At 37.6% G+C, this 12484-nt stretch overlaps 1 protein-coding gene across 10 annotated transcripts in view; it reads right to left on the bottom strand.

Moving 5' to 3' along the window:
* Positions 1–12484, bottom strand: part of LTBP1 (latent transforming growth factor beta binding protein 1) — a 375466-nt gene that overhangs the window by 90774 nt on the left and 272208 nt on the right. For 9 of the 10 annotated variants that reach the window (XM_073338422.1, XM_073338424.1, XM_073338426.1 and 6 more), the window contains 4 exons: positions 11736–11855; positions 7360–7482; positions 5065–5187; positions 1842–1964 (listed from right to left, as the gene is read on the bottom strand). In XM_073338422.1, the coding sequence (XP_073194523.1) occupies positions 1842–1964; positions 5065–5187; positions 7360–7482; positions 11736–11855 (489 nt within the window). The remainder of the gene's footprint in view (positions 1–1841; positions 1965–5064; positions 5188–7359; positions 7483–11735; positions 11856–12484) is intronic. The other variant, XM_073338423.1, reaches the window with a different exon arrangement.

Below are 12484 nucleotides of genomic sequence, written 5' to 3'. Positions count from 1 at the left end.
TATATGTGGCCCACAATGTACATAGGTTGAGAACCCCTGTTCTGGAGTCTCACTGGCTGTGGAGCGTAACTAGGTAAAAAGAAGTAATACATATTTTAGTTAGCAAAGTAAGCAGATGGTTGAATACATACAAGGATCAGGTCTGTTGATTAAGGTGGTGCCATTTATACATAGTCACTTTTCAGACTATAATTGTACTTTTAGATTTTGCTTTATAAAACACTCAAAAACATTCAGGTAAGTCACCCAAATAAGCCCCACCTTAAGGTCAACCACAAACTCTGAAACAACCTGACCCATCCATCAGAAAGGTTCTTCTGATCAGTAACCACAAAAAATATAGATCCTTACTCTTAACTAACGAGAGGCGGGTGTCTTTTGAAAGTATTGTGCAGGTTTCCTTTGAGGATGAGGAGTTTGATAGGTTAGATAAAGATTGATTGCTTTGTGAAATGTGTGCACAGTGGGAGTTTAAATTCATTACTCTGCTAGACATTAAAAAACATGGACTGAACAGACACTGGATTTATGGCTTATTGCAACAATCTGTAACCCAACACTAACCCTTTTTTTAGGTCCTAGGACTGCAGAGGTGTTAACAGGCCACCCTTCCTTGAATGGTTCCTTAAATATGTGCTAGCTACTTTTGCTCAACAATCTATTACACCTTGCATTTTGCTGTGATGCTGGGAGTTCCTTTTCCCAGACCTGAAGAAGAGCTCTTTGTAGCTCCAAAGTTGGTCTCTCTCCGCAACAGAAGTTGGTTCAACAAATGATATTACCTCACCCACCTTGTCATTCTAATATCCTGTGACCAACATGGCTACAGTCAGTCGTAACTATACAGTTTTGCTTAGACTCTGGCCACCTTTATAGCCACCTTTACAGTCCATGGACACCAGCAATACCTATGGTTAATTATATATATAGCACAAACAACGAGGAGTCCTTGTGGCATCTTAGAGACTAACAAATGTATTTGGGCATAAGCTTTCGTGGGCTATAACCCACTTCATCAGATGCACGGAGTAAAAAGAGTAGGTAAGGTACAATATCTTTGGAAAGTAAGCTGTCCCTAGTTATAGGATAGGGATGTCTTAAAGCTGTTAGAAAAAATCTTGGAAACCAAAATAAATGCTTCCAAAGAAAATGGAAGGTTAATAGTGTTATGGGGGCAGAATTAAGGTTTTTTGATCTTAACCATGTATTTGCATGCTTTCAAATGTTTTGGAGTGTTTTCGCTAAATGGCACTTAATCTTCGGCTATCAAGACTTTCAAACATTTATGTTCTTTGAGAAAAAAATTCAATAGTATTTTATCTGAAGGGATAAATCCTTTCAGCCTTAATCGCTGGCTAATAATTGTTTTGCCTGTGAATATTTATTGTCTCTGTCAAGTGGAATTATTAATTATAGCAAGATACAAAATAAATATACCTAATTGTGTAGTCTTATTTTTCATTTATTTTCCGGTTGTATTTTTTAAATAGTGTACTTACCAGATCTACAGCATTGATAAAAATGGTATAAAATGATCTGTTGTATTTTTCAGCACAACCTGTGCTATCAAAATGAATCTCTCTCAAGACTTGGGAAGACACAACAACTCTAACCTTATATTAGTTTATGAAGAATTCCTACCTCATGATAGGAAGGCTGAGACTATGCCTGTTGGAACAGTTTCTCAATGTATAGAGAAGCCTGCCTGTGGCACAGCAGATGATTGTTTATGGCAAGAAGAGAAGGGTAAGAAGGTGCTTGTAATCCTGTTGATTTGGGATTCTCTTTTATACTATAATTTAAAACATTCTTCAGATATCCCTAACTGAATTAGACTATACCTTGACATCCTCTGTTGGCCATCTGCTGGAAGCCATCTGAACAAGTGCACTCATAAGAACCTTCAGTATTCATGCAGTTTCCTCTAAGACAAATATCACTGTCTTGAAGGCATTCATTAATGTCTGAAATCAAACCATTGCCAAAAATTAGACAATTTCAAAACTGAATAAACTCTTAAAAGTGACATATTTAATACTGGTATGTCAACTTGAGGTAACAGCTTATATTTACTACATTTAAATAAAAATAACAATTTTTAAATGTAGCGTGTGTCTAATTTCCCTGTCTACACATTCACAGCTCAGATTTTCCCCCTAATATTTCTCTACAGTTAAAGTTTGAATTTGTACATTCTTAACAAGAATGCCCACACAATGTTGATTGTAAAGCTGACTGAGACAACTCCCTCCCTCTATACTCAAGAGACAATTCTACAAAATTCTCCCCCATTTCCATGGGAACTGTGGGACTATTGTACTACAAGCAACTACAATGGCTTAGAAACCTAAAACAGCTGCACATTTAGAAAACACAAACTCCACGGTGACGCAAATACAGATTCTGATGTACATACAACACAAACACTATGATGCTTCTGCAACATTAGTTCCATGACATGCAAACAATACAAACTAATTTACTGTCATTCAATAGGATGCTGAAGTCTCACTCAAAACAGTTTTTATAACTGAACACTGCACAGATTATGTAATCTGTTCCACGTGGACATGTAGGATTTTATACTTACTGCATAAATTGTATGAACTATGTTGCCTGGTTACCTTTTGTAAATTGAGTTGCATTCATGCTTTGGTACTTTCTGAACCTGTGTGTTTTGGACACTACTGGGCCACCATGCAAACTTTTATAAACTGGTAATGATATTAAGAATTCACACTCTGGTCCACATTGTCTGCAAATATAATTCAACATGGTTCCACTGAAGTCAATACAGCTATATCGATTTACACTAGTGGACTGATCCAACTCCCATATAGGCTTTGGGATACAGTCTCAACTGAGAATCAGGGCCTCAACCACTGTGAAATTAATATGATGGTAGCAGCTGAAATGATACACTGATAAATGAGAGGAAGCAATAAATCAGCTATTTTGTTATAGGAATATATAAAGAAGTGATTATAGCAAAAATGCTTACATTACATGGATACTATATAAACACCTTATTCCACTACTGCAAAGGAAGCCATTTAATGTTTTGTGATTGTGCCTCACTAGTTTTCGGGAAAAACAGAAAGTAAAAGAAAATAAAATAGAAAAAAAACAGTTTATAGGCTACAGGCAGATAGGATTTTCGTTGATACAGAAAATAAAGAGTTTTATGTGATGGTTTTTTATTATTCTGACCTTTTATGCATGACTTTTTAGCAGACCAAAATGATGCTGCCTTTTCCATTTGGACATGAACCCAACAAAAGAACATAAGGCTCTTTCTGAACTGATCTTTGAACTGTTTGGCTGAATGTGCACTCAGGCCAAGATATCACTGGGATTTAATCTTTTATTTTTTTTTTTAAAAGAGCTTTCTTGCATATGTGAAAGTTCTTATTTCAGATAAAATTGCACTTAATGCTGATGACGTTATGCGAATTCTTGATAAACATATTTGATTTCACATGAATGTGTTTTATATTTATATCATATTTTCAACTGAAAAAAATGTTGGTTTATTTAAATGGTAATTTACTTTGACCGAGAGCAAGTGAAAAAATTGACTCCTTTGTCCTGAATAAATGCCAAACCCCACAAAAAGATAATGGTTTCTGCCAAATTCATTCTAAGTGAAAATTTATTAATCCTAACATACTACCCAAACCTCCCTTCTTCTATTGGAGACTAACCATTTTATTTGGGTATAAGCTTGTTCTAGCCCATGAAAGCTTATGCTCAAATAAATTTGTTAGTCTCTAAAGTGCCACAAGGACGCCTCGTTGTTTTTGCCTATACAGACTAACACGGCTACCACTCTGAAACCTTCTTCTATTGTAACTGTTCATAGTTCCTATGATCAGAATGCAAGAGCCCAAAGAAATAGAGATTTTTTTCTTTGATTTCTTAAAACATTGGATTCTATGAATTGCAAGAGAAGCTGGCATCCTCGTTTGTGAAGGGAAGATCCTGTGACTATCTACCTGCGCTGCTCTTCCCCCACCAACAGAGGTACTGAATCACTGTGGAGATGGTATCTTCCTTTTTCTCTGCATGTCTTATTTGATTCTAGCCCCTGAACAGAATTTCCCAAAGCTCCTTCATGTGCAATCTTGTTCTATACATGAGACTTAAAGATCTAGGAGTTGTATGTGAAGAAGCACTGCGAAGACTCTGGCCCTCCTTGTGTCTGTGCCTATGTCAAAGTGCAACCATCTGAGGGCTTTTCTCTAAGATAACCCAGAACAACTGTTCTTGAAGCCTGGAGAGAGCCCCTTTGGACTGAAGGTTTTCTTGAGATGAAGCTCATATAAGAATGTCACAAAGCAATGAGAATGAGCAAGGACAGAGAATATATCTGAATTAATTATTGAATTAGTTTGCTAATATCAGGACCGAAATCTTATTTGGGATATCACCAAAAGATAGGAAGAGCATTTCCTACAGCACAGCATATCTTCTTGCATTTTGCTGTGTATTTTTTATTTATTCTGTTTTGTACAATTGTTGTGCAAATTGCACTTCTGAGACAGACCAGGCTGCTAAGCTCCAGAAGGATTTACCTGTGGGGAAGGGCAGGTAACGTTTACACAGGACTCCACAGGAGCTAAGCCAGGCCACCCTGCCAGTGCTTCTGTTTGGGGTTGTGGTGGTTGGCTGCAGGCTCCCAAACCAGCCACAGAAGCAGCTGTAATCCAGACAGCCACATAGGTGGACTTTCCATGATGGCAGAAGCATTTGTAACCAGGGATGAATACAGCCCTCTGTTTTAGAATTTGAGCAAGGAGGAGATTTCCTTATTCAAAAGAAACAATCAAATTATTCTCCTCGCCTTCCTCATGGAGCCATAGGTGCAGGTGACAGGAACTGTGTGTGTAAGAATACATGAGATATGGGGTGGTACAGATAGAGACCATCTATGGGATAGTAAAAAATTGAGAAGAGGAGAAAAATCTATCTTCCTTTTCTATCCTCAGAAGTGGCTGTGCCTATGGTTAGAATACTCAGGATCTCATTGAAAAAATCCATAAGTAGTTTAAGTCACATACTTACCCTCACATTGGTCTCCCATAGATGATAATGTGTAACCTTGGCTACAAATACATCTGAAAGACCCATCTGTGTTTCTGCAATTCCCATTTGTGCAGAGATGATGTTGCTGGCATTCATCAATATCTATGAATGAAAAGAAAATATATATCTAAAAAAGAAAACAGTAATGCTGTGCTTCTGAAAATGCCTGTTTTTAAGCAGAAGGTATTCAACATCCCACTCAAACAAAACTGAAGAGTCAAAAGAAAATCACTCTTCTTTTGGTTTGGGTTACTAACAAATAAGTAAGTTCAAAATACTATTAGATGAAACCTCAGCCTAAGACTTCTCCTGCATTTAGGGTTCTCTCAATACCCATTTGTCCTTCATGAACACACACATGCTTTGCCTGAGGGCTTCTTTCACCTCCCACATAGCTAGCTGAGGTAATGAGCCAGCTGGCCCACTGTGTCAGCAAAACGCACAAAACAATTTCCAACAGAATCACCACCTTCTAACAGGGTGCGATTTTCAGGCAAACACTAGCAGGCTGTTTTTCTGTCAAATTTTACATAAAGATTAGATTTTCTTATTTAAACAGTTGCTCTATATTAGAATTAATCCTGTAACTATGATGAGTCAAATGTCTCTCTTTGCTACTATACCCACTGTAATTCCGCAGTGCTTAGAATGATCTCTTCAGTTCTCACAAACTTAAGTGGGGTCAGCCCAGGTCAACATTTGGATTTGGATAGGATACTCCAAATTGGATAGGACTCTGCAGGAAGTGGTATTGCTGATTCAGAAGGTAGCACATGTTTCTATGAGTCAGTACCAAACCATTACCCCAGAATGATGTTAGGGAGCCATGTATTACTGGAGCAGTGTGGTCTTTAATGCTTGTCTAAACTAGAAAAAAAAAGGTGTTTTTTAAAAATTGCATTAGCTAACAAGTTTTAATTTGGTGGTGCTTAAAAATGTTTTAGCACTTAGTATTGACAGGCTTTAACTTCTTTAAAAAGATGTTAGCTGGTTATGGTCCACCCTAGGGGCAGGGGATCAAAATTGGTTTTGATTAAACAAAGATACCATTTCATATCTGTCAACAGCAATGTGATGTGCATGGATAGACCACTGTGAAACGATGTGGTGGATTCTCCATCACTTACAGTCTTTGAATCAAGCCTGGATGCCCCTCTAAAAGATATGGTATAGCTCAAAAAGAAGTGATGGACTTGATGCAGAAATTACTGGGGTGAGGTTCTTTGGACTGTGTTATACAGGAGGTCAGATAAGATAAACATAATGGTCCCTTTGGCTTTAACATTTATGAAGCTCCATTGACTTAATTGACTGGTTAGTGTCGAGAAACATGCATTACATTGCAGGATCAGGTCCTTATTTTAGAGGTGTGCATTTCAGGAAGGGCCAACTTTCCATGTATGCCTAGCTTGATAAATGTGTTTTCCCATAAAGGGTTCTGAGGACGTAGACTAGCTTTGCCTAAATATTTCCTCTAAACTCAGACTGTCTTGCCTCCTGAGCCACTCCTCCAAGCCCCTCAATCTTCCCCTAAAATTTGTTTAAGTTTGGCAGGAAATCTGAAATAAATTATCATTAGTATTATTCCTTTTACAATTGTACCAAGAAGTCCCATTGTCTTAGATATTGTATAAATGTGTCATAAAAAGATGATTGAGGGACAGATCCTCAGGTTACTTCCTGCTTCCACAGTAAGTCCCTAAAACAGCTACATGAGTTTATTTGTTAGACTGTTAGAATGATACTTTTAGGGCTTGTCTACATTACCCGCTGGATCGACAGGCAGCGATTGATCCGCGGGGGTCGATTTATTGCGTCTAGTCTAGATGCAATAAATCGACCGCCGAGCACTCTACCGTCGACTCCAGTACTCCACCAGGGCGAGAGGTGCAGGCAGAGTCAACACGAGAGCATCAGCCGTAGACTTACTGCAGTGAAGACACCACAGTAAGTAGATCTAAGTATTATTCATGTAGCGGAAGTTGCGTAACTTAGATTGTTCCCCCCTCCCCAGTGTAGACCAGGCCTTTGATATCATAACATTTTATAATATATGTTACAAAGTATACAGAATGCACAACAAGGCCAAGTTAACACAGAAACTTTAGCTCTTGAATTTTCTGACTTGTTTAAATTTTAACTATGCAGGGCTTATGTTGTACATTTTGTTGTTTTGCATTAATAGTTATTTTGTAAAGCATTTGGGATCCTACTGGATGCAAAATGCTATAGACTCATTAGATGAATTATTCTGAGTTTTAGCCACATTCCTACCTTCACACTGGTCCCCTGCTGCAGATAGTTTATAACCTTGGCTACAAGTACATCTGAAAGATCCCTCGATGTTTTCACAATGTCCATTTGTACAGAGATTGCCATACTGACATTCATCTATATCTGTGAATACGAAGAAAGCACGAATATATATATGCGTTAGTACCTATCACATTGTTACACGTTGTAAGGAGAGTGATCACTTTAGATAAGCTATTACCAGCAGGAGAGTGGGGTGGGAGGAGGTATTTTTTCATGCTTTGTGTATATAAAAAGATCTTCTACACTTTCCACAGTATGCATCCGATGAAGTGAGCTGTAGCTCATGAAAGCTTATGCTCAAATAAATTGGTTAGTCTCTAAGGTGCCACAAGTACTCCTTTTCCATCTACAAGGACTTTCAATAGAATGGTATTTAAATTTTGTGTGAACATGGATCCAATTAAATTGGGTTCTGACATGATTTGGTCAGCCATTGTGGACCAGCCAAAGTCTGTCCAAATCATATTTAAAAAACATAATCCAGTTTAGATTAGAACACTTTTTTTGTTAAAACACATGGATCTAAAATTTCTTGATCCCTGAACTGTATTCTACCCTAGGCTGGTAAACAGTTTTAAAGCACAGTTCTTACCATGAGTTAGCTATGCCCACACTATCCTTATCTACACTAATCTTTTCCCCCCTTAATTTGCTCATTGTTGCTTACACCGGTGCAGCTTGAGTGAAGATCAGGTGTCACCAGGTGCTGGCATTTTTACTCCAGTATTCTACAAACTTACTCCTTGCAAGCATAGATAACACTGTTAAAAATGCTAGCGGTTGCCAGTGTCTTGCAAATACTAGCACCCCTCCCCCCCACATTGCTATTGTGGGAAACATTCAGGAAAAATGTCAAAACTTATTCTACCCAAAAATGTGGAGTGGAATTGGGTGGCTGAAATTTTCAACTGTTTGTTAATAACCAACCTGTCCCGATGACAGTTTTTGAAGAAATATTTGACACAATAGGTAGCAACATCATTGCAAAAAATTGTATCATACAACTAAAAAGAAATGTAGAAGACATGATGAATATATTGAATTCAACTGGAAAATGACAGCTAGAGATAGATATTATAATTGCTGATGCTGTTGAAATTTTGAAAGAACACCACAAAACACTGCAGAAAGAGAGAACTAAAGACAAATTTAACTCACAGGCAGTGCAGAAACAGAGGGAGCAAGCACTTACTCCATTCTGATATATATCACACAATGTTCTCAATCCAAATTACAAAATTAAGTGTCTAAATACAAATGATGGGGATGGCACTGTGACTTGGGCATCTGCTAATCATCCATCAATCCTGCCCACCATAAAACATTTCAGGGAATGAGGAGAACTGTTAAAAAAAAAATAAGTTTGCTGTGGAAATTATTAGTAAAGTGAACAACTGTACTGGGGGAATTGCTGGCTATGCAGATATAGAATTCACAGCAGTGATAAACCAGCTTTTCTCCTTCAGTAGCCTGTACTATAGAAAGTGTAGAGAGAACATTTTCTAGGCCTGGACTAATTTATTCTAAGTTAGAAAACTCATTTGATGTAAAGAAAGCAGGAAAATCAATGGACAAAATCCAGATGGCATATGAAGACACAGTATTTGTGAAAATTTCTCAATGCTTCTATTATCATTTATTCAATCACTGTACTGAAACTTGCTTCAACTTTACTTACAAACTACTGATTTTTATTGTAATCACATCAGCAATTTTGATTTCAATGTACAATAGATTTTTTTTAAAAATGGAAACAAAAAGATTAAATTGGTGATTAGAATCAAGTTTTTTTAAAATTAACAATTGATTCAAATTGCATTTATTTAAATCAATCCACCCAGGTTCTAGGACTGATTATAGCAATTCCCAAACCTTTTATCAATGAGACAAGGTGGGTGTGGTAATATCTTTTATTGGACCAAATTCTGTTGGTGAAAGACACAAGCTTTCAAGTTTACACAAGGTATCTCTATGTTGCAATTAGACACCAGTGGCTCACCTGTGCCAGCTGACTCAAGCTTAGGGAGCGAGGCTGCAGCCAGAGCTCTGCAACCCTCCCATCTCGCAGGGTCCTAGAGCCAGGGCTCCAGCCCGAGCCCAAATGTCTACACCACAATTAAACAGCCCCTTAGTCTGAGCCCCACAAGCCTGAATCAGCTGACATGGGCCAATTGCAGGTTTTTAACTGCAGTGTATACATACTCACAGAGCTCTCCTTCACGTCTGGGAAAGGTACCCAGAGTGTAACAGCTAAATACAACATGGAACAGATTTTCAATTAGCACACGCTGCAAGAGACCATTCAAGGTGAAGTGGGCAGCTAACACCTCTACAATCATAGGACAAAGGAGGATAAGTGGGTTACCAATTGCTGTAATGAGCCATAAATCCAGTGTCTTTATTAAGCCCATGATTTTTGGTATCTTGCAGAGTTATGAATGTAAGTTTCCAGGCTCGCCTTTTGAAGGTGTTGTGCAGATTTCCTTTGAGGATGAGGACTGAGATGTGATTTTCAATTTCAGCCTGTTAATTTTTGATTTTGATGTCCCTATCCCACACAGTTCCTAATGTTGTATACATGTAAATCTACCTAAATTTAAATTGAAATGATATGCTTACCTTTCATAAAACAGGGGAGGATATAATTTGTACTGTTAAAGAGCACTGGGATTGTTGGAATTTGTTTCCTAAGGGATCAATTAAAAGGAGTGCAGGAATGGAGAACAAGAATAGGAAAAGAACGACAGAAGACTGACTTGCAGAGGGAAACTACAGAATGGCAATTGGTATGAAGGTTCATCAAGAATCTGATCAATGAGCTGAATGCAGAAGGGACTCTCAAGTTTGCCTATAAATACCTTCACAGATAGAGTAGGATGGATTTTTGCCACATTGTTTAAAGGGAACTTTATTATAAAGCTACAGAGTTGAGTTAAGAAGGAAAAATCTGTCCCCATTAAACCTACTAAAGTTCATGTGGATAATTTTGAATGGAATTCAAGTCCAGGATAAGCAGAAAATGAAGACTGATCATATCACGAAAAGTGTGGATGAATTGCCTTGGTTATATGTGATTTAGAATTTTACATGAAATAAGAGAAAAGGAAAAAGTACTTTGCATGCCTTTAATAAAAGATTATATATGACTTCAGTAATTCAAAACAGAGATTTATTGCTTGGAGCAAGCAGTTAAGTTTGTGACTCTGGGCTGAGTAATGCAGTGATATAACATCTCTGCTTGCAATTTTAATAATCTGGCTGGCAAAATGAAAAATTTAAGTGATGTAATTCTGGGACTGCACTAGAATACTGGTATTTTGAACTGGGTTATCTCTGTAAAGCTATTTCTGTGGCGGTATAAAAATCAAGCCTAATGTTAGAAAATATGCACTCTTCCTAGACCACCGTTGAAGCTGTATATTCAACTGTACTATATATAAAAAAGGAATATATATATATAAAGGCAACCTTGTACTTCCCAAATAATAAATGGAAATCTTGTATTGTAGAAAGAGTCCCAAATCATTGCACAAAGTACAGTGTATGCATGCATATATGTACATACACCCATGGATGCATGCACGCACGCACACACAAATCACTTCCCTCAGAACTGAAATGCAATCGTGCTTCAATTAATCCAGCAGGTGGTACTCTCAGCTCCTGAAGACAAGTAGCACTGTAAAATTATTACGCAACACCTCTGATTGCCCTTTGCTACCAGTTTCAGAAACAGACGTCAATGTCCTTGAAAAAAGGAAGGCAAACAACTGGGAAAAAAACAATAATAGGGAGAAATAGGGAGTGTGAAAAATCTATCATAAAACCTGACCTAAAAATAATCCTTATTGAATGGCTGTGAAACTGCTATAAGTGTGGTGAATGATTTGGTGGAAATACTAATAATTAAGAGATGTTGTCAGTGTGCTTTGTGAAGCAGTATCTGAATTTTCTTCAACAGGATGCCATTCACATCTAAGTATTATACCAATCTCAATTTTTTCCACTTGCTTACTAACCTTAACAATGGCATTCTAGCATATCACTAGTTTAAAAATCTCTTACATTTTAAAATTCTGTATTTTCATATTTCTAAAATTCCATTTTCACATCTCATGATACTTACATCCTAAATTTAATTTTCATTGCTCTATAGTGAGGAAACCTTGTCTGTCTCCCTCTCTCTCCAAAACCAGAAATCATTTTGAAATCTTACGTACCTTCAGTTTCTAGTTCAGTAACAAAAGGAGGCCTTTTTGGGACATTTCCATTAACACCAGTCTCTCAGAACACAAATGAAACAATATTTGGGATACAAACACTGCAGAACATACCATGGCACTGTCCATTCCAGCCTCTGAATCCATCTGTGCAAGGAACGCAGTGGTAAGAGCCAGGACCATTAATGCATTGTTCATCTGGACAAATACCTTGGGTCAGGCATTCATCAATATCTTTAAAAATAAGAAAATCTAGGTTGGAATCATAACAGGCTGTTGAAGAACAAACTAGTCTGATTATTGTAACTGCATTTATATATTAAGTTGTATATTTTGAACCAGATTCTCAGAAGGTGTATATCAGGATAGCTCTACTGAAGTCAGCAGACCAGATCCTTCTCGTCTGGTGTAAGTCAGCCTTGTTCCACTGAAGTCAAAGGAGTCCCACAGATTTATACCAGCTGTGGATCAGATCTTTTATTTATAAATTGATTAACGATACCAGAGTAATCACTTGTAGCTTCACTATTAAATTACGGAGTTGCTTATAGTGGTTCCATAGTGAAGGACATATCAAGCTTTTGGCTTTGATGGGAACTGACTACCTCTGTGTTGCTCAGTCCATTTACCATTTAAATAAACTAAAACTGGGAAATGCTCCTTGAGCTGACCTTGAATTTCTGAGGGTATTGTGAGCATTAAAAATGTTCCTGGGTGAGATATAAACCTGCAAAACCCCTTCTTTAGAGAAGTTTGGGTGAATCTCATGTTTTCAGCACCCCCAACTAACTAACTCCAGCCACTCTTAGGACCTTGTAGAGGCTTGTCTCACCAGCACTGCGGGTCTCACTGCATGCCCAGTT

This window comes from Lepidochelys kempii, chromosome 3 (genome assembly GCF_965140265.1).
Source record: "Lepidochelys kempii isolate rLepKem1 chromosome 3, rLepKem1.hap2, whole genome shotgun sequence".
NCBI classification, from domain to species: domain Eukaryota; kingdom Metazoa; phylum Chordata; order Testudines; family Cheloniidae; genus Lepidochelys; species Lepidochelys kempii.
The sequence above is the reverse complement of the archived record's forward strand: the minus strand, read 5'-3'. Positions and strand labels throughout refer to the sequence as shown.